The sequence below is a fragment of the Carassius carassius genome, chromosome 30 (genome assembly GCF_963082965.1).
Source record: "Carassius carassius chromosome 30, fCarCar2.1, whole genome shotgun sequence".
Taxonomy (NCBI): domain Eukaryota; kingdom Metazoa; phylum Chordata; class Actinopteri; order Cypriniformes; family Cyprinidae; genus Carassius; species Carassius carassius.
Genome location: NC_081784.1, coordinates 5,401,146 through 5,426,145, shown reverse-complemented (window position 1 = coordinate 5,426,145; position 25,000 = coordinate 5,401,146). Strand labels below are relative to the sequence as shown.

At 35.8% G+C, this 25,000-nt stretch overlaps 1 protein-coding gene across 1 annotated transcript in view; it reads right to left on the bottom strand.

Annotated features, from left to right (window-relative positions):
- Positions 1-25,000, bottom strand: part of LOC132110460 (protocadherin-15-like) — a 197,213-nt gene that overhangs the window by 60,618 nt on the left and 111,595 nt on the right. Inside the window, exons 14-21 of the mRNA XM_059517084.1 lie at positions 24,472-24,621; positions 21,660-21,853; positions 21,436-21,568; positions 18,356-18,435; positions 16,432-16,525; positions 13,518-13,646; positions 9,100-9,405; positions 5,727-5,951 (exon numbers count right to left, since the gene is read on the bottom strand). Of these exons, the coding sequence (XP_059373067.1) occupies positions 5,727-5,951; positions 9,100-9,405; positions 13,518-13,646; positions 16,432-16,525; positions 18,356-18,435; positions 21,436-21,568; positions 21,660-21,853; positions 24,472-24,621 (1,311 nt within the window). The remainder of the gene's footprint in view (positions 1-5,726; positions 5,952-9,099; positions 9,406-13,517; positions 13,647-16,431; positions 16,526-18,355; positions 18,436-21,435; positions 21,569-21,659; positions 21,854-24,471; positions 24,622-25,000) is intronic.

Genomic DNA, 25,000 nt, shown 5'->3' with positions numbered 1-25,000 from the left:
CTACAGTACTTACTGAAGTGAAAGTGTTGGCTGGTGTCACTATCTTGCAAACGCACCGGCGGATCTTCACTAAATTTGGGGGATCCCTCCAGCTCGTGGAGCCCTCTCGATTGCCACCCTCCGAGCATTGCGAATTTACTCCCGGACTCTGGGGGCTATTGATGCGGGGGTGGTCTCATTCGAAACAGGGTATCGAGATGTACACTCGATTTAGTGTTCGAGAGGGTTCCTCGAGCTGAAGGGATCCCCTGAATTTGATGCAGATCCGGCCGTGCCATTATAGGGATGTGCCCGTTCAAAGTTTCAATAGTAATCAATACACTTAAGCTTTAAAGTATTTTATCCAGGTTGCCAGTAGCAAACAATGGAGCACACTCTGCTGGACAAACTAAGTAATTTCATCATCTCCAAGCATTTTTTCTGCATTTTATGTTCTATTTATGCCCACACACACACAGCCACACTTTGCCTGACAGTCAGGAGAAAAGCATCTTTCCCTGCAAGACCTTCGAAATCTCCCATAAGCTCAGCTATGATGACTCTACCCTGACATTAATAATATTGCCTTCACCTCAGCTCAAGCATCATTACAATTTGTTACACCATCTCCATTGCAGCAAAACTAACAGGGTGCAAACTTGGCTAAGTTGAAGGTAAAGATCACTGCGCAAAGTAAGGATCACACACGCAAAGAAACTCAAGATTCAAGGCACATCTGAAGAGAGCAGCAGTACAACCACAATTCACCACTTTGTTTTTCACATCATAACAAAACATTTGCTGTAAAGATCATGGAAATCTCTGGGGGTTTAATTTCATCTCATAATAAATAAGTCACAGTGGTCTATAAACACACACTTTGATAAGAAAAAAAAAAGTTCTAGCCAATTTGTTTAACTTAAAAGTCTGCGCCACATGCTGTCGATCACTTCCATTAATTATTAGGCAAAAAAAAAAAAGCTTATTACTTGATCACTAAAATGGTCTAATGATAGAAAATAAAAATTAAATAAGCCACATGAGGCCATGCAGATCAGTCAATCAGATTTAAAATGTCAAAATTATTTATAATTTAAGCACTATTTCTGAAAAAATTTAAAAAGTTGTATTTTTGAGTAACCCAACAACTTACAATTTTTATAAGCAGCTTTAAAATTATTTAATCTGTTATCATGAACAATAACAGAATTGTTATTTACTTAAATGCTGAGACTTGAACCACTAAAAATAAATAAATAAATAAACAATGCAAATAAAAAAATACAAATAAATAAAAACATTTAAAATGTAAATAAAACTTTAAGGAAATAAAATAGAAATATTAGATAAAAGAAAAAAATAGAAAGCACCAAAATGACTAACTGGTAAGGAATAACAATTAAAATGAACTAAAGCTAAAATAGAAATAAATTAAACCTAAAATAACGCTATTAAAAAAAAGACAAAAACACTAAAAATTCTACTTGAATGAAACTGAAAATATAAAAACATAACAAAAAAAAACTATAATAGCAAATAAATAATACTAAAATAACACTGATTATGAAAAACTAAATGTAAATTTAATAATTAATTGCTTCTAAAAATAAATTGTAATCATAAATATTTTCACACTGAACCCCTAAATTAATGTACAATCAATACAAAGGAAGCACATCTTAATTTTATTAAATTACATCTTTTGAACTTAAACTTGAGAGCCACAGATTATTCTGATAAATGCAAGTGACCCTGCGGTGAGGTGGGTCAACACTCATTTGCATGTATTTGCTCTGGACTTTCCACAGTTCAGCAAGTACATATTGGAGTGATCAAAGGAAGCAAAACTGATTTAATGAGCCACTGGTGGCTGCTCATAGGACTTGTGTGAAATAATCTCATTTGGGTCAGTCGCACTCTCTGGCCAAAACATTAAAGGTCCCATGACATGAAATTTTCACTTTCTGAGGTTTTTTAACATTAATATGAGTTCCCCTAGCCTGTATGTGGTCCCCAAGTTTCTAGAAATTTTAATCGGTGCAAATCGAGATTTTGCTATCTTTCTCTGCCTTTGAGAAAATGGAAGCTCAAACGGCTGATCTTGAATCTCCTCCTTGTGACGTTATAAGGAGAAATTTTACCTCCCCTTTCTCTGCTTTGCCTGCCCAAACATTTACATACAATTCAGTCGCAATGTCAGCACAGGCGTTACAAACAGACTTTTAAGATATGGATTCGACAGCACCGCCACAAACAGTGAGTAACAATGTTCATTAATGCCTGATCTGTGATCAGTGATTTCTGATGTGTAGCTAATTATTCAAGTTCACACAGACTTTCTTTCTAAATCGTTTAATACTGTTTATTCATCAGTGAATCAAGCCAGTGACTAAACGATCAACTTCACGTTGTTTCTCTTAGTAGCATGAAACAAATTTGTTATTTAAATTGTGATTTAACTACAGAGAGCGATCAAAGAACACTCCCTTTTTTTAAAGTATATCTGCACACTTGCCAAAACTGCCATTACAATGATTGACGCTGTTATGCTGCACAACAAAGCTCTTACTGTATTCATGTGGTGTATTCATGTGTTTGCTGTTAGTTGTTGTGAAAGCATTTTGTGAGAGAAAACGTGTTGCAATAATGATGAGGTCACTGCATTCATGTGATACACAGACTCTGTTTACTCAATGCTCATCACTGCAGCCTTTCATATGATGTGAAAACATCGAAAAAATAATTATATAATCAACACTTCCATGATTCGTTAATCTGGACAGCTGTAATAGTAAAATATATATATATATATATATATATATATATATATTTGAGAGGGGTTCCACATGTAATACGCATTTCGAATGCAAAGATGTCAGCCAATCACAACAGTTGTCGTTTACGCGGAGTCTCACAGCAGACACACTCCTTCAAACAGAGCATTCAAGCCAGAGGGCTAATATCAGGATATAAAAATGCTTTTTATTTCTAAATTTTAAATGTAAAAATCATACTAACAATATAAGTACACCTAAGGAAACATTAAAAAAGCATTTATAAAAAAAAGGAAATAATCCATGTCATGGGACCTTTAAGCCTAAATCAATGTTTGTCAATTTTTTATGTCCCTATTAATGAGGATTGTTTGATGTTTGAATAATATAATTCTTTAAATACAATATATTTAAAGTGTACCTAAAGTATACTTGCAATAGTTCCCCTTGTATATACTTAATATACTTCAGTATATCTTTAGTTGAATTTCAGCACTACTTTTGCACAGTTTAAGTGCATTAAGTACAACATTAGTTGTTATAATTTAGCAGGGTTTAAGTTAGGGATGCACCGAAATGAAAATTCTTGGCCGAAACCGAAAACCGAAAAAGAGAAAACCAAGGCCGAAAACCGAAACCGAAACACCGAAAGAAATTATCCCAATTATTAGTACCATTGCATTTATTGCTATGACCGTGTACTAACTTTACTAAAATTAAAACATTGCAATTGCATAAATTAATATTAAAGTTTCAAAGATAATTACAATTACATAAATTATAAAAAAACATAAAAATGCATAATTACAAATTATGCAAATATTTATTAAGCACATTGCAACAATGCACAGTATAAAATAAAATTCAAACTAAAATTTAATCCCACTCATCTGTATATTAAATAATAATGTACAGGCCTACTGGCCTGCAGAAAGGTTTTAAAATTAACTGTTCTCTCATAAAAAGTGCATTTAGGTGAAGATCATTTGAAATTTTTCTCTGTAGTACTAGAAAGTGCATTACTTCTCCAGTAGGCAAGACTGTTATCACTTCTGGGGATGGGGACTTCAGACAGATAACCATCTAGCTGTTGAGCAGTTGAGCTTGTCATCTGCCTGACATTTGAGAAATATTTGAGAGAGTGTATTTAAATAGGGCCAGGGCATAAATAAACATTTTTATCAAATTAAAGCAGAAATCTAGCAAAAAATCTAGCAGAAATATGGCTACAATCTGATATTATGCATGTATATGTATATGTGTGTGTATTATATATGCAGAGACGAGTCTTTTTTTTTTGCGCTCTGATCTCAGTCTCCTGCGCTTGGCGCTTCTCCGTCTCCACGCGGGTTCTCCGCATCCAGCGCGGCCTGGAGCATTTCTCGTGTGCTCTGCCATATTTCCGCGTCCAAGTAATGGTCTTTATAACGCGGATCAAGCACATTCGCGATGAAGTGCGGAGGATCCGAAAAGATCTCAGTGAGACGTGTGCTAACAGACTCTATAAGACTGTACTTTTCTTTGTTTTCACTTCGTGGTCCGTCTCAATCTCTTTGTTAGGAGACGCTTTAGTGCTGCGAATAAAGGAATAAGAATAGAGAGAATGTTCTCTATTAAGACCCACTGGTGTGAAGTGAATGACGCGGGGAGCTCGTGGTCTGCGCTATGCAGGTGCACGTGCAGGTCGCGGTTTCTGTTTGCGTCATCATAACATTTCGGCCGTGTTGTTTCGGTAATAAAAGTGTTTCGGCCGAAAACCGAAAATGCACTTTTTGGCCATTTTCGGCCGAAAATTTTCGGTGGCCGAATATTCGGTGCATCCCTAGTTTAAGTATATCAGTTTATTAATTGCAGGGTATTTTTATTAAGTACATAAATATGTTAATACATTTGTAGTATACTTAACATGAAATTAATGTATTTCAAATACCTCTTAGTAGATTTATTCTTCACTAGGACTGGTTTAATTATAAATATAACATTGTCTGCTCACAATGTTAACTTAATGTTTACTTCCAAATTTATTACATTCTGTACATTTACAGAATTATAAAATGGTACAAAAGCTATCACTGGGGCAGTACCCTTTCGAAAGGAACTAACACGCATTTTAGGTGCTACTACTATGTTGCTTTAAGATTCTATAATACACACCCTTTAGGGGTAAATAAGGAACAAAGATGTATCTTTTAAAAGGGTACGAGCCCAGCGACAGCTTTTGTTCTTTTTTTCAGAGTGTGTTAATTTTTTATTTTGTGTTAGCTATTGTTCACTACTGTTAATGCATACACCCTCACTGAAAACCACAACATTTCAATCAGATTTACATAATTAAAAATGGAACTTTTTACATGAAGTACAAGTTCATTTTTCATCAAACACACACTCACACAGACAGACACTCCAGCTGCTCTAAACTGGAGGAGGCTAATCCTTCTGTTCTGATCCGCTGGCTAATCTTCGGAGGCGATGGAGAGTGCTCACGTTAAAATCCTCACATAATTGCAGTCACAAAGCTAATGAGTCATTCAGGCCTGGAATAGCTGTGCCAGGCTAGCATGAGAACCTAGCTTTGTCTGTCACTCCTGTCACCATCAACCAGAAATATCACAATGGGAAAGCAGGCAAATTCAGGCAAGGATCCAGTAAACAACGCCCACATAGAGGTTTCTCTTTCAAGACTAATTGAATTCAGAGATCAAATCTTTTGTTGGCATTACTGGAACAGAGTCAGTGGGGCTTCTGCGAGAAGCGTTAGCACGTAGACACTATGGACAAGCTTTGAAAGATCTAATCCAATCACCGGCACTAGACCTGATGACAATTTGCTTCCTTCCTCCAAGTTCAAACTATTCCCAACTGGAACCTGGTGTGCTTCCAGGAGAGAGTTTCTCGTGTTACCATTGAGACTGGTGTGATAAAAGCTTTTTTTTTAAAGCTGTTGTGTGCATCGTGTGCTCTTAGCGGCCTTACCGTGATTCTGACGATGACTGTGGCCATGCCAGGAGGGAGGACTCCTCCGTGATCTAATGCCTGCACTTCAAATGTGTAGGTGCTGTTGCCTGCTGCCAAGTCCTCAAAGTCTAGCGCCTGCAGGACTGATACGGCACCGGTCAGACGGTTCACGGTGAAGAGCTGCAGAGCAGCCTCTGTTTTTATTCTGTAGGTCACGTTAGAGATGAGATCGGCATCCACCGCCTGAGAGACACAGAGGAAAGAGAGCAGATAAAATAAATGTTAAAAAAGAAATTAATGAACCCACACTTTGCCAGGAATAAAGCTGCCTAAAAAGTTCCTTAAGGGACAGTAAAACCATTGATTTTATCCATTGCAATTGATTGGACCAAGATTGGGGACATCTTAAACGTCCTCATGGACATGAAATACTGTTTAATTTTTACTTCCGTAACAAGATGTATTTTTGAGTGAAAATGAATAGCTTGACTTGGGAACTGTCTGGATTGTGAAATGTTGCTGTTCAATACCACGTTTGAGGCAGGTAATACAATTAACTGTCATAATCATATTAAATTATACTTTTTTATGTTTTATTGGCAAGACTAGATGAAAACAAAAACAAGAAATATCAATCTTGCGGGATTCCATAAATGAACTACATAGATCCCCACTAATAGGACAAATATACATGATGAAAAGATGATACAAAATGTTAAACTTTGAGACTTTTTAGGGGTTTAATTTTCTCTAAATTGATTTATCAACTTTTAATATTTTTTAAGACTCGCAGACACCCTGATTATGTAATTTTTTACAGAGATTGGTAAATCTATCAGTAAAATCTTTTGACTTTAGCCATCTTTGTTGCATTGTATTCTAATGGTGACCATAAAAAAATGGGAAAAAGCACTTTACAATTGTTTTTCTCCAAAGTTTGCAGGCCTGTAACTCAAGCAATATTACAGATATCTTGTGGGTCACTTTACATTCAGCTGATACTTTTTCTTAAAAGTAATGTATGAAAAGCAAATTATGTTGAAACTAGACGCATATCTTGTTTCCTTCTATCAAAACAATAGTACAGAACAGTCTGTGTGCCATTAATATTCTTTTTCCAATGTTTATCCATTGTAACTCAATGTAACTCACCAATAGATACATCAATATTATTTTAAGTTCTGGTTCTTAAGGAACTGTTCTTTTGTAATCTTTATTTTTAAGATTATAAATGGATCAATCCCAGAAATATGGGGAGCCCATTACTGCTACTAGTGGTGGGATTTTTGATCCATGGTAGTGACTCGGAATTGGCGAATCTGTTCACTTAAAAAAAAAATGTGTTTAATAGTTTGTTCTTCTGCTGGCTACATTGTTTCATTCTCATTAAATCAACACTGAATGAATGCCTCTGTAAAGTTTTATTATTTGGCGATTTTGGGGCACACATAGATTCATAGTTGCATTCCACATGCATGTATATCTAAAGCTGATTAGGAGTGAAAGCTAACAGACAGCACAGCAGAGGAAAGGCGCTCTGAACAGCTCTGTGTCTCTGTGGGTGTGGGAACCTTTCAGGTGTCTTCCTTTGATGTAGGAGGCACAAGGAATTAAATTCCTCACTGATCTCGGAGGTTTTAGAAGTATATAAATAAAGCTCGGGACCCCCAGAGAGAAGCAGCACAGGGAATCTGATTAGTTGATCAGCCCCGGACCAGATCCTGTCACCAGGACCCACGGGCGCTCTGACACCAGCCAGTGCTGCAGGGACCCGAAAGTGTCAGACACACTGAGATAAAAATAATGCAGCAAGATCACTGTCTTCAAACAGTGTCACTCATTTGCCCCTCATCCACCAACCACACACACATACTCAACCTTATTTTTCCTTCAGTCTGAATCCAAAAGGGAAATTTTCTTTTTTTTCCAATTGTGCCTGATGATAATGTTGTGTTGTACACATAATGTTTTAGGGAAGATTAAACATGTATACCAATATGTGGCACCTGGCAACATCTACACACATATGGCTTTAAAACAATATGTGTTCAATATATACATAAACATATTACCAGTCAAAAGCTGATATGCTTCATTTGATGCTTAATTATTATTGGTATTAATATTATTTTCAATTTTGAAAACCACATAATAATTATTGTGGAAACCATTATATATGTATTCATGTATGTATTATTATTATTTTTTTATTTTGTGATGGAAAAAAAAGGTAGAGAACAGCATTTATTTATTTATTAACATTTTACTTAACCCATAATTTTGTATGCCAGTGTATCATGTTTCTAAAAAATAAAAATTAAATAAAATAGGAGCAAAAACTGTTTTCAACACTGATAATTTTTAAAACGTCTTTTAAGCATCAAATCGGCATATTAGAAAGATTTTTGAAGGATCATTTTATACTGAAGACTGGAGTAATGATGCTGAAAATTCAGCTTTTTTAAACACAGAAATAAATTACATTTAAAATATATAAAATAGAAACCCGTTATTTAAAATATTTAAATAATAATTAATTATTTTAATAATATTTAACAATATTACAGTCTTTTCCCCTGTATTTTTGAACAAATAAATACAGAAAAGATCTTAATTATTCCAAGCTTTCCAAGGCCACCGGTTTGATGCAACACACATATTTGAGTCCCTCAAATATTTACTTAATTTATATTCTGCTAATTAATTTTAGAAACCAGACATTTATTTACTATTAACCTTTTGACCTTTTCACACCACAAACAAAAATATAAAGACTAACCCTGACCATATACTGAAATCCATGCAAAACTGTACCCCATTAATATTTACAGATTTGGAATGTCATGAGGCTGAGTAAATGACTGTATTTTCATGTTTGGTTATACTATCCCTTAAAGTTGGACTGCACAGTGGCGTAAAAGTTTAGTGTGTTTGACTCTCCAACTTTTTGCTCAAATTTGTCTAATTTATCTAAAATTCATTAGTGATTGTGTTGTTACATTGGCGTTTTGCTAAAACTCCCAAGAGTGTGATCGTTTAGAGGCACATTTACCACAAGGCAGCATCTCCTGCATTTCACACTGGGTCTGTCAAGATTGTCAATATTTATCTAGTTAAATATGCAGCCCGTCAGGAATAAACAGGGGAATGCAAAGACGTTTTCCCCCACACTCTCAAGGGAAACTAAACACACATAATCAGCCAGTTACTGTCAGGCCAGCAGACACAACAGATGGATAAAAAAACACACCCACCCACCCACAGAAATTCAGGCAGAAGTTTGAACTTTCTCTACAGCTTATGCCACTCAGCAACATCAAATTGTGAAATATTCAGATATGAGAGAACTACACAACAAGAACGCTGAGCTATGGATGATTCAAGCACTCACACTGAGTCTCAGGATGACAGTTCCAGCCGGGGTATTTTCTGGGACGTTGACGGTGTAGATGGGTTGGGAAAACACAGGGCTGTTGTCATTGATGTCTGTCACTTCCACCAGCAGTGTAATGGTGGTCCTGCGGGGGTCCACCGCTCCATCTGACGCCTCCACGATCAGATCGTACCGGCTCCGTGTCTCTCGGTCCAACGGAACCGCAGTGAAGATGCTGCCCGTTGCGTTTATGGTGAACAGAGACAAAAAGGAGAGCAAACGGTATTGGATCTGACCGTTGAGCCCGGCATCAGGATCGGTGGCCTGAAAACATAGACAAGCACTCATGATCATGATTTTTTGGGGGAAAATATTTATTTGATCCCCTTGCTGATTTTGTAAGTTGGATAGAGACAGAATACTGATCAAAAAAAAAAACACACATTATATAAAGGTTAGAGATTAAGTATTTGATCCAATACCAACAGGCAAGAATTCTGGCTCCCACAAATTAGTTATGTGGCAATATAGAACACAGATTTATTAGTCCAGCCACTTTAAACAGTTGCTTCTTATTTCGTAATGTATAAGACACCTGTCCACATGATCTGTATCTTCCATTCCAACCTCTCCCACCACCATGGGCAAAACCAAAGAGCTGTCAGAGGATGTCAGAGACAAGATTGTAGATCTGCACAAGGCTGGAATGGGCTACAAGACCATCAGCAAGAAGCTTGGTTAGGAGACAACTGTTGGTGCAATTATTGGAAATGGAAAAAATACAAAACAACCATCAGTCGGTCCTGGTCTGGAGCTCAATGCAAGATCTCGCCTCATAGGGTAATGATGATCATGATAAAAACGAGGGTACAGGTACAGGAGGGGCAAATGGATGGGGCCATGTACTGTAAAATCTTGGACAAGAACCTCCTTCCCTCAGTTAGAACACTGTAGATGTCATGGATTGGTCTTCCAGCATGACAATGTCTCGAAAAATACCCGCCAAGGCAACAAAGCAATGGCTCAAGAAGAAGCACATTAAAGTTATGAAGTGGCCTAGCCAGTCTCCAGACCTCAATTCTGAAAAAAATCTGTGGAGGGAGCAGAAAATTCGAGTTGCCAAACAACAGCTAAGAAACTTTGCACCTTTCACCTTTTAAAAAGATGGATTCATTGTTATTTTAAATTCAAATGCACAACAACAATAAAACAGTAAGATTTGATGACAAACTAGCTTACAAAAGTGTTCCTGTGGCTCAGTGGTAGAGAATTGTGTTAGCAGCGCTAAAGGTTGTGGGTTCAATTCCCAGGGAACACATACTGATAAAAAATAAATAAAAATGTATAGCCTGAAAGTCGCTTTGGCTAAGAGTGTCTGCCACTTTTTTTTATAAATCTTGCCCACTCAATTTTATTCTTTAATTCTGTAGTCCGTATTAAAAGGTGCATTTCTATTAAAGGCACGTCCATGTGAAAACGGCGAGTCAGCGTCAGCATTCGGCAACCTCATGTCTGCACTCAGAAAGTACTAGTTTATTAATAAGCAATCAAAATGTCTTCTTTTCCCCCTGACACATTCATAATCACTTTGCCGGTGCTTTGAGGCAATTGCCTCATGCCCGAGCTTGAGCGCAGAACAGGCTCTAGCCTAATACGCTTACCTATATATAAAAGTATATAGTTAATATATTATTATATTAATCAATTTAATATAACGTGTGACTAGTTGACTAGAAAAATCTTTAGTAGAGGGCAGGCCAACTTAGCACAAAGAAGTGCTCCATTTTTAGAATAAAATGCTACAGTATAATGACATTATGAAAAGTGCGACAGCTGCAAATCACGTCGTTATTGCATTGCATGAGTTATGTATGCGTAAGGAGTCAAAAAGGAGTGATTTTTTTTAATCACACAAATTAGATTATGAAGAATGATTTGTTGATACTGTTTTCTCTTTAATATATACCTTCTGCAAGATGTTTTTCAAAAAAAAAAAAAAAGTCCCACCCGCAAACTACACCTATGAGCGCTCGGCCATGTAATGGCTTCAGAGGTGCCTGATATAATTCCTTCCTGTAGTAATTACAGATGCGGATGGGAACAATAACTGGGGTATTATTAGACTCCAGGAGAAGAGATGGGGAGAGATGAGAGGAGGGACGGGAAGATGAGGGGGATGAATGGCCAAAATCCAAATGTGGGTGAATGGAAATAAGTGGAAGGAAAAAAGCATGTCTTAGCCTTGAGAAATTACAGGCACATCCAAGTGCTGAGAAATGAAAGTGCTGCCTGTGGCCCTCTCACCAGAAGCACTCATCAAATGCCCTGACAGCACACTTGCATGGCATCTGCTTGTTTCAATAAGTAACTAATTGAATGAATATGTAAACCGAGCGATAAATAAACAAACAACACTACACAATACATAACTAAAAACCTGTTTCCTAATGTCACTGTTGACTATTCAGTATAGGAAACATTTCACCATTGTTTTTATAACCTTTTTTTTTACCTTCACTAGATCATTTTTAAAAGTACAAAATGCTAAAATATTAGGTGGAATATAGCATATGTGTGTGTGTGTGTATGTGTGTGTGTGTGTGTGTGTGTGTGTGTGTGTGTGTGTGTGTGAGTCTGACCCTGAACCACAAAACCAGTCTTAAGTCACTGGTGTATATTTTTAGCAATAGCCAAAATAAATAAATAAATACATAAAAAGAAATGGGTCAAAATCATTCTTTTATGCCAAAAATCATTAGGATATTAAGTAAAGATCATGTTCCATGAAGATATTTTGTACATTTCCTAATGTAAATATATCAAAACCTATTTTATTACTAATTTGCATTGCTAAGAACTTCATTTGGACAACTTTAAAGGTAATTTTCTCAGTATTTTTATTTATTTATTTATTTGGCACCTTCAGATTCCAGATATTCAAATAGTTGTATCTCGACCAAATATTTTCCTATCATAAAAAATGATAGACTTATTTATTCAGTTTCCAAATGATGTATAAATGTGTAAATTCTGATCAGTTTAATGCAGTTAAATAAAATATTTTTTTTTTGTTGAATGACTTTGTTCATTCATTCCTTATACAACATTACATACTACAGAGAAGCTGATTCAGTGAGAATAATTCATTTGCAACATGACTTCATGGATGCAAACCAAAATATAATTTTGCTGTTTATTATTTTTGTTAAAACCGTTTTTCAATAATTATTTGATGTAATAATGTATATAAACTTTGATATAAACTTCAAAGAACAGCATTTATTTAAAAATGCATTTATTTTTACAGCATTTATTTATTATTTATTTTTGTATTAATCTAAAAAACCCTCTCTCTCTCTATAGATAGATAGATATATATTTAGATAGATATATAGATATTAATATATATATATATATATGTGTGTGTGTGTGTGTGTGTGTGTGGGTGTGTGTGTGTGAAACAAAACCATTGGTTTGTTGGCAAAAGAAAATTGTCCCCAGAGTGAATGTCTTCAAAGCTAATTGTTTTATTGAAGCCTTGTTTGAAGCTCTCAGTGTGAACAGTATCTTAAGGCTTTTGGACACGTTAGCCTGTGGCAAACAACATGGCTGTAAGTGTCTGTAGAGTGGAAACACACTGATATGCATTTGTGATGTGTAAAGTAAGTGTTTTTATGTGTATGCTTGTTTGTTGTTGCACAGCAGAATAAAGATCCAGGTGGTTTTGATCTCCACAGGGATCTGTGTGTGAATTTCAGAGCAATGCCTCAAAGTTTGTTGAGCACCTGCTTGTTGTGAACATGGCAGACTACACAGAACATGAGAGGATGATGAAATAAAAAGAAAGATGATGGAAAGAGAGAGATCAGATCATAGGGAGGGATTCGTCTTGAGCAATGTCCAATAATTTTATTTTTTTGTTATTTACTAGTTACTTCATGAAAACAATCTCATGTCATATGAGGTCAATATGCACTAAATGATTTCAATCACATTTTTATTCAAGCACGAAGACATCGTTGGGTCACCTCACTCCTGTCAATCACATTGGCACTAAACTCAGTGATCAAGACATCACAGAACAACAATTGAACGGTAAAAAGCTGCATAATGACAACACAACATTGTGAATGAAATCTTAACACATCTTTCATTGATTATCTTTCTTACCAACCAAAGCATGATTATTAAAACACGCTAATTAAAAATCTAACCGCTTGGCAGGGCGGAACAGAAGCCGTCATCAGGGACTGACTGTAAGGTGACTAATGACTCTAATTAACCATGACTTAATTAGGGAACAATAGAAGTGATATCTGAAGATCTGTGCAGCATGACAGTTAAAGGGGTGGCAGGAGTAAACCTCAAGGTAACCTCAGAAGCTAAAAATCACACCACACCTAAAGATACTTTATTTAATTTGTCATGGAACTTACCCTGACTTGACCCACGAACACATTGGCCTCTTCCTCCCTCACAGTCAGATTCCTGGGTAGAGTGAGGTCGAAGGTGGGGTCATTGTCATTAACATCCGTGATGACAATGCTGACAGTGGCCGTGGAAATCTACAAATATAGCAAATTAATTCAATATCAACGGAACACAAAAGGCATATTTCTCTCAAATATTGTTCACAAATCTGTCTAAATCTGTGTTAGTGAGCACTTCTCCTTTGCCGAGATAATCCATCCACCTCACAGGTGTGGCATATCAAGATGCTGATTAGTATGATTACTGCACAGGTGTGCTTTAGGCAGGCCATAATAAAAGGCCACTCTAAAATGTGCAGTTTTATCACACAGCACAATGCCACAGATGTCTCAAGTTTTGAGGGAGCATGCAATTGGCATGCTGACTGCAGGAATGTCCACCAGAGCTGTTTCCCATGAACTGAATGTTAATTTCTCTACCATAAGCAGTCTCCAGAGGTGTTTCAGAGAATTTGCCCTGAAGAAGGCCACAGAGGCCGAAACATGTTGGCATGTTTTTAATGGATAGCCATGTTTAAATAAAGGCTTTTAAACTTATATTCCTTGTGAGTGCCTCAGAACCACTGTTTATTGACAGCATGCTCATCGTCCTCATCGGGGTCTTGACCTGACTGCAGTTCGTCATCATAACTGACTTGACTGGGCAAATGCTCACATTCAATGGCGTCTGGTACTTTGGAGAGGTGCTCTCTTCACAGATGAATCCTGGTTTTCACTGTACAGGGCATATGGCAGACAGCGTGTATGGCGTCGTGTGAGTGAGCGGTTTGTGAATGTCAACGTTATGGATCGAGTGGCCCATAGTGGCGGTATGGTTATGGTATGGGCAGGTGTATGTTATGGACAACGAACACAGGTGCATTTTATTGATGGCATTTTTGTTGAGGCCCATTGTTGTGCCATTCATGCACCACCATCACCTCATGTTGCATCATGATAATGCACAGCCACATGATGCAAGGATCTGTACACAATTCCTGGAAGCTGAAAACATCCCAGTTCTTACATGGCCAGCATACTCACAGGACATGTCACCCATTGAGCATGTTTGGGAGGCTCTGGATCTGCGTACACGACAGCGTTTCCAGTTCCTGCCAATATCCATCAACTTTGCACAGCCATTGAAGAGGAGTGGACTAACATTCCACAGGCCACAATCAACAACCTGATCAACTCTATGTGAAGGAGATGTGTTGTACTGAGTTAGGCAAATGGTGAGCACACCAGATACTGACTGGTTTTCGGACCCAGCGGACCCCCCAATACAGTAAAACTGCACATTTTAGAGTGGCCTTTTATTGTGGCCAGCCTAAGGCACGCCTGTGGAATAATCATGGATTATCTAGGCAAAGGAGAAGTGCTCACTAAAACAGATTTAGACAGATTTGTGAAGAATATTTGAGAGGAATAGGCCTTTTGTGTAAATAGAAAAAGTGGGGGAAAAACAAAAGTGTTGCATTCATAATTTTGTTCAGTGTATATAAGAATGGCAAATTACCTTGTTGGTCTTGAAACAAAATGATTTTGCTACCTTATAAATCTGTAATTATGAAGGTCTTTGCAGAAAATTTAGGGAGGAATTGTTAGTTTGTTTGTGCCTATAAACTTACAAAAAGAACAGTCCTGACAGATCTGAACCATGGAGTTCAGTGTGCACTTACTGTCAAACCCTGAACCTTTCACAGCGTGCACACTGACATTCAGCCTGCTGCTGTCTGTCAGTCTTTTTTTTCATATTGAAAATGACTTCTACAGAAAAAAAAAAAAATGTCACCATTTAGTTTCTGACACCATTCCAGATTCCAGAAACACATTTACAGATATCTAATTAAATCAAAAGCAATTGAGTTCCTGAGGCTTAAAAATTTAATAGCACACAGTGATGAATATAAATTCAAATGATCAGTCAAGATCAGCATGTAGAGTTTAGATCACAGTGGGATGTGCATGAAAAATTAATTCACCAAAAAAAAAAAAAAAAAATTGGTGGAAAAAAAAAATCTTCTTGAAAATGAATTATATATTCATAGATGGAGCTGTTGTTCGGCAAAAACTGACAAGTTTTAGTCAGGAGGCACCAATACCATCAAATACACACACTTAAAAACTGACTGAATGACAAGCGTGAAACAAATGTGCTGAACTCCCCTGCAGCCTGTTTGATCTCAAAAACGAGAGCTGCTCTGAAAATTTCTTTAGATATCATTATCATGTTTTAAGAGGTGAAGGTCAGGTAAATTACATTGATTAATTAAATGCTTTGCACTTTTCATGACAATGATATGGAATGGATATTATTTAATGGATTGTTTGACCAGCTTAAAGTCATTTTGCCCAGTCATGTTGCGCAGGGAAAAATTAAGGCATGTCCTTCTTTCTCAAAATGTCTTCTGTCTCTTTTTTACATGCCTGTCTTTCTTGAAAACTCCCTCCTCATCAGCTCTACAGATATCAGCCTGAGTTTGATAAATGAGCTTCATGCAGTCATTTAGCACTCCAGCATTTCTGTTTTCTGTTCTCTCATTAGAGAAGCTATGTTGATAATACAAGTAAATGTTCTTTTAAAAAAGGTGAATGTGATTAAACAGAATGTGCATTGAGTCTCATTATAGAACATCCCTGAGCAGTTTTTGACAGTAATGACTATGCAAAACTAATAAACTCATGAATACCAAATTATATAGAAATACACAGTTTTCCGCTTTGTTTGCGATTGCTTTTGTGTAGAGACTGTGTGTGTTTAAAGCAACATGAATATGTGGCATAAAACCTATTATATGAAAAGTATGAAAAGAGGATGTGAGGAGATCAGATATTTGAATCAGTCAGTGCTGATACTGTGGGATGGGTGCAGTCTCACCCCTCCTGGGTTGCCGTCAGATGCTGTGACGATGAGGCGATACTGGTCGATGGTCTCTCTGTCCAGAGGTTTGGCTAGTAGCAGAAGACCTATACTGAACAGACACAAAACACGTTCATTTAATTTTCTATTTAATTTTATGTCTCCGTCCGAATATTTTCATCTCATTATTATTATTATTATTTTTTTTTTTCTTTATTTTATGCCATTTAAAAAAGTACACAGAGACAAACTGGGAAGAGACATAGAGAGACAAAAAAAAAGAAAGAATGAAATTAATTTTTTGGCTCCATACTCTTATAAACCTACTACTGCCAAAGACCATAATTGTACATAATATTATAGTATTGTTTTTTCTTCACTATGCCTTTATAAATGTCTATTTTATGTTGAGGAGAGTGAGTCAACTAAATTAAATGAGCATTTTATCCAAACTTTTCCCAAATTCTGTCATTCACTCCTCTTTTTCATTTCCAAGCTCAATGATTCTTTTCTTCAAACACATAGGGAGATTTTATGTGAATATTTTTTCATAAAATGTATGTGAATGGTGAAACATACACTATGCATATATTTAATATGGTGCTCCAAGATGAATCACATCAGTGATGTCAAAAGTCATTGGGTTTCATAACCAAATCAGAACACACCAAAGATGGGGGAGATGGACAGACAAGTTTCTGTTAACATTGCAGTCACACACAGCACAAGAAGCAGGCTGCTGCGCTGCTTGCACGTTTGTGTGTGAGTGTGTGTGTGTACAATTATATTCCTCTTCAGATGACCCCTACAAAAGTGATATTGAACATGTCCTCTGAAGCCTATGAAACGGCCATATAAAACACTTCAGTGAATGAGATTCTCTTTTCTTTCGGCTTCACAAAACCTTCTGCCAGCCACTCAGCATTCAAGGCAAAGTCTTTACATTTTAACATCCCTCTTTAATGACTCTTCAACAGTCTTTGCTGTTTCTTCAACAGAAAAAAAAATTAAATAAAATCCGTTGTACGACAAATCAATAAAGAAGTATTTTATTTCAGCAGTCACCTCAAAAAAACACCTTCACTGACTTTTTACCAATGATATTACTGATGATATTAATAATCTGTCTCTTTTACTGAATTTTGAAGAGAAGAGAAGAGAAGAGAAGAGAAGAGAAGAGACGAGAAGAGAAGAGAAGAGAAGAGAAGAGAAGAGAAGAGATAAGGTAAGAGTAAATGAAGTGATAAAGACACGGTGAAGCATAAAGAGGCAAATCAAGGTGACATGATGACAAGATAATTGATTAGAATAGACACAATAAAGAGATAAGAACAGAAACGATGATATTAGACAAGGCAAGGCCCAGCAAAGCAAGATGAGGAGAAGAGACAAAACTGAGAACAGACTAGGTAAGGTGAGATAACAAAAAAAGACAAAACAAAAGAAGAGATTAAGTGGACCATGAAAATGAGGCAAGAGATGTATACAGCACTAGCACTGCTCTTCTGCTCTCTGGATTCTCTATTGTAACTACCAACAACAGTCTTAAGTGTCATAAATAAACCAACTATATGAGGTTACAATTAAATAAAGCCTTTCAATTTCACACACAATCTCTCCCACTGACAGAAGATTTCACACTGCAAGCTTGGTTGTGCTTTTATCTTGTCTTCATGCCTCCAATGAGGGACTCTCATGCAGAGAGATGCAAATCTATGTGCTGTATAAACAATATGCTATATATGTACTAGATATTCCCATCCCTAAACTCACGCAATTGGATGAGTCAGTGTTCTGTGTTGGGCTTGTTAGAATGTGCAAAAAAGTTCAAATATCCTGAATGTAATACAAGAGTCAGTGTGTTACACTTTTAGGGGAAATGTAGTTTTATAGGATCTGTACATTCTTAATTGATGAATTTTATTTATTAATGAAAACTTACGTTCGTGAAAGGTTGAAGACCTGCTGTGGGTCACCACTTGCTATCTGATAGGTGATCGGATCCAGCTCACGGTCTGTAGCCTGTGAAAATACACCAATTCACACTTCATTTACACTAGTAGTTCAGACAAGTACTGACTGGTGAAACATAAAATCAATGTAACAAAATCAATTGCAGGATAACAATGCACTTAAATGAAAATGCCACGTTTGATTGAAGGGCATAATGAACAAATGTAGAATCAGTGACATTTTACAACACATATTTATGTATAACCCTACACCTTTGGTAGATTTTCCAGGATATCTGCTGTTATCGATTATGCTGTTTTTAAAGTTAGACAGCTCAGTCTGTTTTTACACCTGAGTTGTCTAATATCATATATTATTTTAATTACAAAATTATAATTAAGTGGTATTGTTTCAAATTATGAAACAGGTTTGTATTCCTTATTTTGATGCATATCCTCAGCACAGTTTGCAGTATAAATATTATGGTTTTTTGTCTCTTAGAAATGCACATTTGACAGTAGCTTGAGTTGACAGTAGTAACTTGTGATAGGATGCAGATGTAAATGTATTTTCATTAACAAAAACAAAAACAGTAACATCTGTAAAAAAAAAAAAATTTATTAAAAAAAAACTTTTTTTGTATGGTCAAATGTAATTATTCGGACTGTTTGAGTTTTATTAAAATTAAATTCTAAGTATTTGTATAAAAAACATTAGTCTAAATACATTTAGTATAAATGCATAAATGCTACCACTTAATCACAAAAAAATACTCTTTTAAAACATGGTTACATTAATAATATAACACAATTCAATATGAATATTCCACATTTAAGTCACAATACCATGGTGCAGTTAGTGTTACCACAGTAAATCCATGGTAAATGAATGTGATTTCTCATGACATCATGCTGGAATGGCTTACAACATACTACTTCAGCAATATCTTTCCTGGGCATTCAGTAGTATGCTAATTTTCCACATGCACAGAATACCCAGATGACCTACTACATTTATCAAAACGTGCAGTATACAAAAGGTCATACTGCATGGGATACTGCATCCCACAATGCAATGCATTCAGCTTGACCTTATATTTCCAGTGTATCTGCCAACATCTTTTTTTGGCTCATAATTTGATCGGACTGCGAAGGCTTAAGACCAGGCTTCCAAAACCTTTTGACCCATGAAGTTTCAAGACTTTTTCAGTCATTTGTGGTTACTAGATAATAATTTCTACAACTCATTTTATAGATATTGCACAAAAAATGAAAAGTCAATCAAATTTAAAACAATAATAATGATTAAAAAAAAAACCTAGAAACAAACAAAAACTAGAAAGCATGGCTAAAAATATATAATATATTAAATATATGATTAAAAAAAATCACAATTTATAATTTTTTATTAAATATATTTATAAAACATATTCATATTTTAATATATTAACATTATATATATATATATATATATATATATATATATATATATATATATATATATATATATATGTGTGTGTGTGGGACGAGTGGGGCGGGGCCGAGGGACGTGGGAACGAGCGAGGCCGGTGGATTGATTGGGAAATGAACGACACCTGTTCAACCCACCGGTCTCGAGTCCCACGGAGGGGATGGAAGGATATAAAACTGGAGCGACGACAGTGAAGGACGAGAGAGGACCAGGCCTGGGCTTTATTTTATGTTTTTATTTGTGCGCATCAGTCGTCCGTGAGGGGCTATTTTGTGTTTATGTTGATTATTAAAGTTTCATTTTGATTGTCCGCCGGTTCCCGCCTCCTTCTTCCCGCCTCCTTCTTCCCGATGATTAGGAAGGTTTTTATTATTACAATATATATATATACATATATATTGTTTAGATAGTAGGTAGTTGTTAGTTTATACTGTGCAGTGTGCAGTAGGGCTGCACGATGTGTCGTTTAAGCATCGATATCACAATGTACGAATTCACAATAGTCACATCGCAGGATGTGCGATGTAGGCTGTCGTAGTTGAGCCGTTATTCATTCACCGTACGAGCCAGCTGCTCCCCGGCCCTTGACGAATCTTAACCATCATAGAGTGAAAGTTTATCATTTGCATGTGTTTTTAAGTCCTTTCAGTTTAACAGGGCGCATATAAGAACGAGCAGAGAGAGAGAGAGAGAGAGAGCGAGAGCGAGAGCGTCCCGGCCGCACGCGCAAGCTCACCTTCACCGTCTTCAAACAACATGAGCGCTGTCTTGCTCTCTCTCCCTCACGCATATTAATCAAAATCAATTGACACGATGGTGTCAAAAAAAAAACAAAAAAAAAACTATCAACTTTTGAAATGTTTTCTGTGTTGTCAAATCTTGTGCGATATCCTAAACTGCAGAGATAATTACACAACGTGTGCCGTAAACGTCTGATTCGCGAACTAATGATTCCTTTGAACCGATTCAATTTAATGAATGGTTTAAACAACTGACCTGTCCAACAGTGAACTCACGAGACGTCTGAATTGGTGTATTAAAAAATCTGTAACACTTTACAATAATGTTCTATTTATTAAACTATTTAACTATATTATTTAACATTTACTATTACTAAACTGCACTTCTACAACACTGTTAATTTCAACATTTAGGCTATAGCCTTCATTGTTGAAATCAAAAGTTGTACAGTATTTGTTAACAGTTAATGCACTGTGAAGTAACATTACCAAAAAATGAACAGCTGTGTTTTTATAAACTAAGATAAACAAAGAATAATAAATATAGTAACAAAAGTATTGCTCGTGGTAAGTTCATGTTAGTTAATATGTTAACAATTCAAACCATATCCTAAAGTTATAAACAAATAATTTACTCTAATTTAAATAATACTCTGATGTTTAAATAATTTAAAATGAGAATGTAAGTGTGCTCACCCCATTTTTGTTTGTAAGAAAAAATTTGATTAGATTTAATATCGCAATATATATCGCAGAAAAATAAAATATCGCAATGTCATTTTTTCCCAATATCGTGCAGCCCTAGTGTGCAGTAAACAGTAGGCTAATATTTCATTCCAAGTAAAATCTATGTGTATACCTGCAGATTCAGCAATATGGCTCCTATCCTCATGGCCTCGCTGATCTCCAGGTTGTATGTCTGTAGGGGGAATCGTGGTGGACTCTGATTGTTGGGTGGCAGAACCTCTATATAGACTGTAGTTATGGAGCTCCTATATGCAAAGTAACAAAGAAAATAAAAGACCAAAGATACAAGCCGACAAAACTGAGAGATGTAACTGATGTAATGCAGTCACATCTGACCTCCTCTCGGGGTCGGGAGCATTGTCTGACGCTCTGACAGTCAGTGCGTAGGAACGACCGACTCTCAGTGTGACCCCTGGTGCTAACGTGATTCGTCCTGTGCGGTTGTTGATGATGAAATCACCTTGATCTCCAGCCAGGATGACGTATGTGATGAGGCCGTTTAAACCAGCATCAGCGTCCTGAGCCGTCAGCTGACAGAAGAAACAGAGACATTATTATTTTAAGCCACATTCTTCTAGTTCACACTGATCTTCTTTATCTGTGTGTCACAACAGTTTGATATTGCTCTTCCAATAAGTGATATGGTAATGTACTCAGATTTGACTATATTTTGGTATTTAATAGCTTTGTGTTAACTGATTTTAAAGAGAATGTACACACAAAGAGCAATTTCAAATCAATTAAATTGTTTAGAACAACAATAAAAAAATTCTAGAAAATAAAACTACAAACAATGACTAAAAACTATATTATATTACATGAAATATTATATTAAATACATATTACATATAATTAAATATATTAAAATATCAATAATCATATTTTGTTGCATTGCAGCCTGAAATGAAGATGGACAGTTATTGTTTTATCAAGCTGTGCAACGTATAAGAACTTATAAAAACTAACTACAATTAATAATTATATATTAAAATAAATTGTATAACTAAAATTAAATATAGAAATATTACAATATATTGCCATATGATTTTCAATGGGACTGAAAATATCATGTCCATTTATTTATTTATTTTTCAGGCATTTGTCTTTCTAACAAATTGTTTTTCATTTTGAACGGATGATGAAACACATCTAAATGTTTAACTGGTAGTATACTTTATTGAACATCATGGTACTCCTATAATGCATGGTTTAAAAACCAAGGAGGTACCACGGCACCATGCACACAAGCCTAGTACTTTTTTTATATAATATTTAGATGCTATTTTTTCTCATAATATTTACAGATGAGGTCTTAGTTCTACTTGCTGAACTTTTTCTTTCTCTAAACTCAACACTCATTACTTTAAATCAACCATAACAGAAAATCCACGATTCCATTCTTATTAAAATGCAGATTAGACTCTCAGTGTTAATGAGGTTTAAAAGAAGCATAATATGATTTTTCAGGATAAATTCTCAAACACAAAAGGTACAGATCAAAGACTAAAAAACTTTTGATTAGGTTCAAAGACATCATTTAGATGTAAACTCTTAACCCTGAATGTTATCATCTTTAAAAGCACTGGGGCAATAAATACACCCTGAGAGTAATTAATTCAGAGTCCTTCTAATAAGAAAGCACCACCTCCATCTACAGCTCTCATTATTGAGAAAACTCTCCAGAAGCACTGATCCATACCGCCGAGTCTTTAGCAGCTTGGAGTGCTGACGTATGGAAAAAATTCACACGCGCGTGCGCACACACTCAAGGGCAGCAAATATGGCTTATAAAACACATCCAAGAGGCCCAGTTGACCTAGCTGTGAACTGTGACCTCATTTCAGGAGGATCTGGGCAGCTTGTTATTTCAAGAGAAACTACAGGCCTTTATGTGACTGATTTTCCTTTGAATCGTGACCCAGCCGTGTCGGAATGAGACAAACACAGGCGGAGCAGAACATGAGCAGAGTACCAAAATAAAGCTGAGAGAATCGTTACTGAGAGAGAGAGTGAATATGCCATAGCCTGAGGGAAAGAAAAGCACACATTATGTTCACTTTTATATCATTTTGCCCTGCTTTTTGTCAGCCCACCATGTCTACATAAGCCACTTTCACAATTCAGATGAGAACAGTTGTCATTTGTCTTCTGAGTGCTTAATGCTGGTCTATACACAGAGTTTGGTTATTTACAGAAGTGTCAACTGCACTTTACGACCAAATACACAACCTAAATATTGCTGATTAATCTGCATTGTGTTCACAGATCAAACTAAACAGGTTGCTAAACTGAAATTCAATGCACTGATGAACTCAGATGTATTTGTCACTTACAAAATGTGGCAAAAGAAAGAGACAGAATGAGAGCGACAGATGGACATGTCATCTGATCATCTGAGTGCAATCAACCTCATATTTACCCTAATTTAAAAAAAAAAAATACTGAAACATATTGATGGAGAGCGGAAATAAAACTATTTCACAGTGAAAAACTTATTCAAAGAATGAAATAAAACAAACTGAATGAATCTCGCAATGGTTTTCCCATGCTACTGTTTTGAAAAAGCTGTTTGTTACTGTGAAAGGCTGCATTATTCAAAGCATTGTGACACAACAACACGCAGTAAAGTTAGAAACTTTGCCATTTTTAGTTATACATCAACACTGGAAAAAATCTACTGAAAAGTTAACATAAAAATACGTATAAATTATTCACAAGGCAACCTGGGGAGAAAAACTATTTTTAGGCATATGAATGGGATTCAGTAAGTCTGGTTAAAGATGTAAACAGACAGTATGACTCACTGCAGTTCATTAGCTTCAGTGCATATGATCTGGTTCCTCTTTAAAAAGTTGCTTTATTGCCTGCTATTCTTTATGTTAATTTAGCTAAATGACTGTTTGCTTCATTTTTCAATGCATTTTTTATTTCTTCAGAAAATAAATAAATAAATAAAATCCATCCAGTCACATTAAATAATTTGCATACAGTCTTAAGTTATTAATGAAACAAACATAGTGCCGAGTTCATTTCACACTCCAAATCACATTTGAAGTTCTCAACAAACACTCCATTGTGAATAAATGATTCATACATGACTTTTCATAAGCAAAGTGAAGGTTTCTGAGCTGTAGTGCTGTGTCCTCACCTGCAGGACAGTCTCTCCGGGCAGCATATTATTGAAGATCTCCACGCTGTAGGACACCTGACTGAAAGTGGGAGTGTTGTCATTCGCATCGATGACCAGAATGTCCACCGTCACGGGTCTGCTCTGTTGAACGCCATCAGAAGCCACCAACTTTGGGGGGAAATAAACAAATAAATAAATAAATTCAACAGCATTTCACAGCTAATTTTGGATCTTTTCTTTTCTGAAAATGTCAGTTCACTCATTGGCTTAATATATATATATATATATATATATATATATATATATATGTATATGTCTGCTGTATAAATATTGTAGAAAATATATAGAAAATGTATATATATATATATATATATATATATATATATATATATATATACTGTATGTGTGTGTGTGTGTGTAGTTGTATAACATTATATAAAAACATAAAAAAATGAGGTTATGCTTAATTAATTAAATTATATTTGGACATTACTTATAAATTATAAAATTACAATTTATCTTAATTCATGATTTATTAATGCCTATC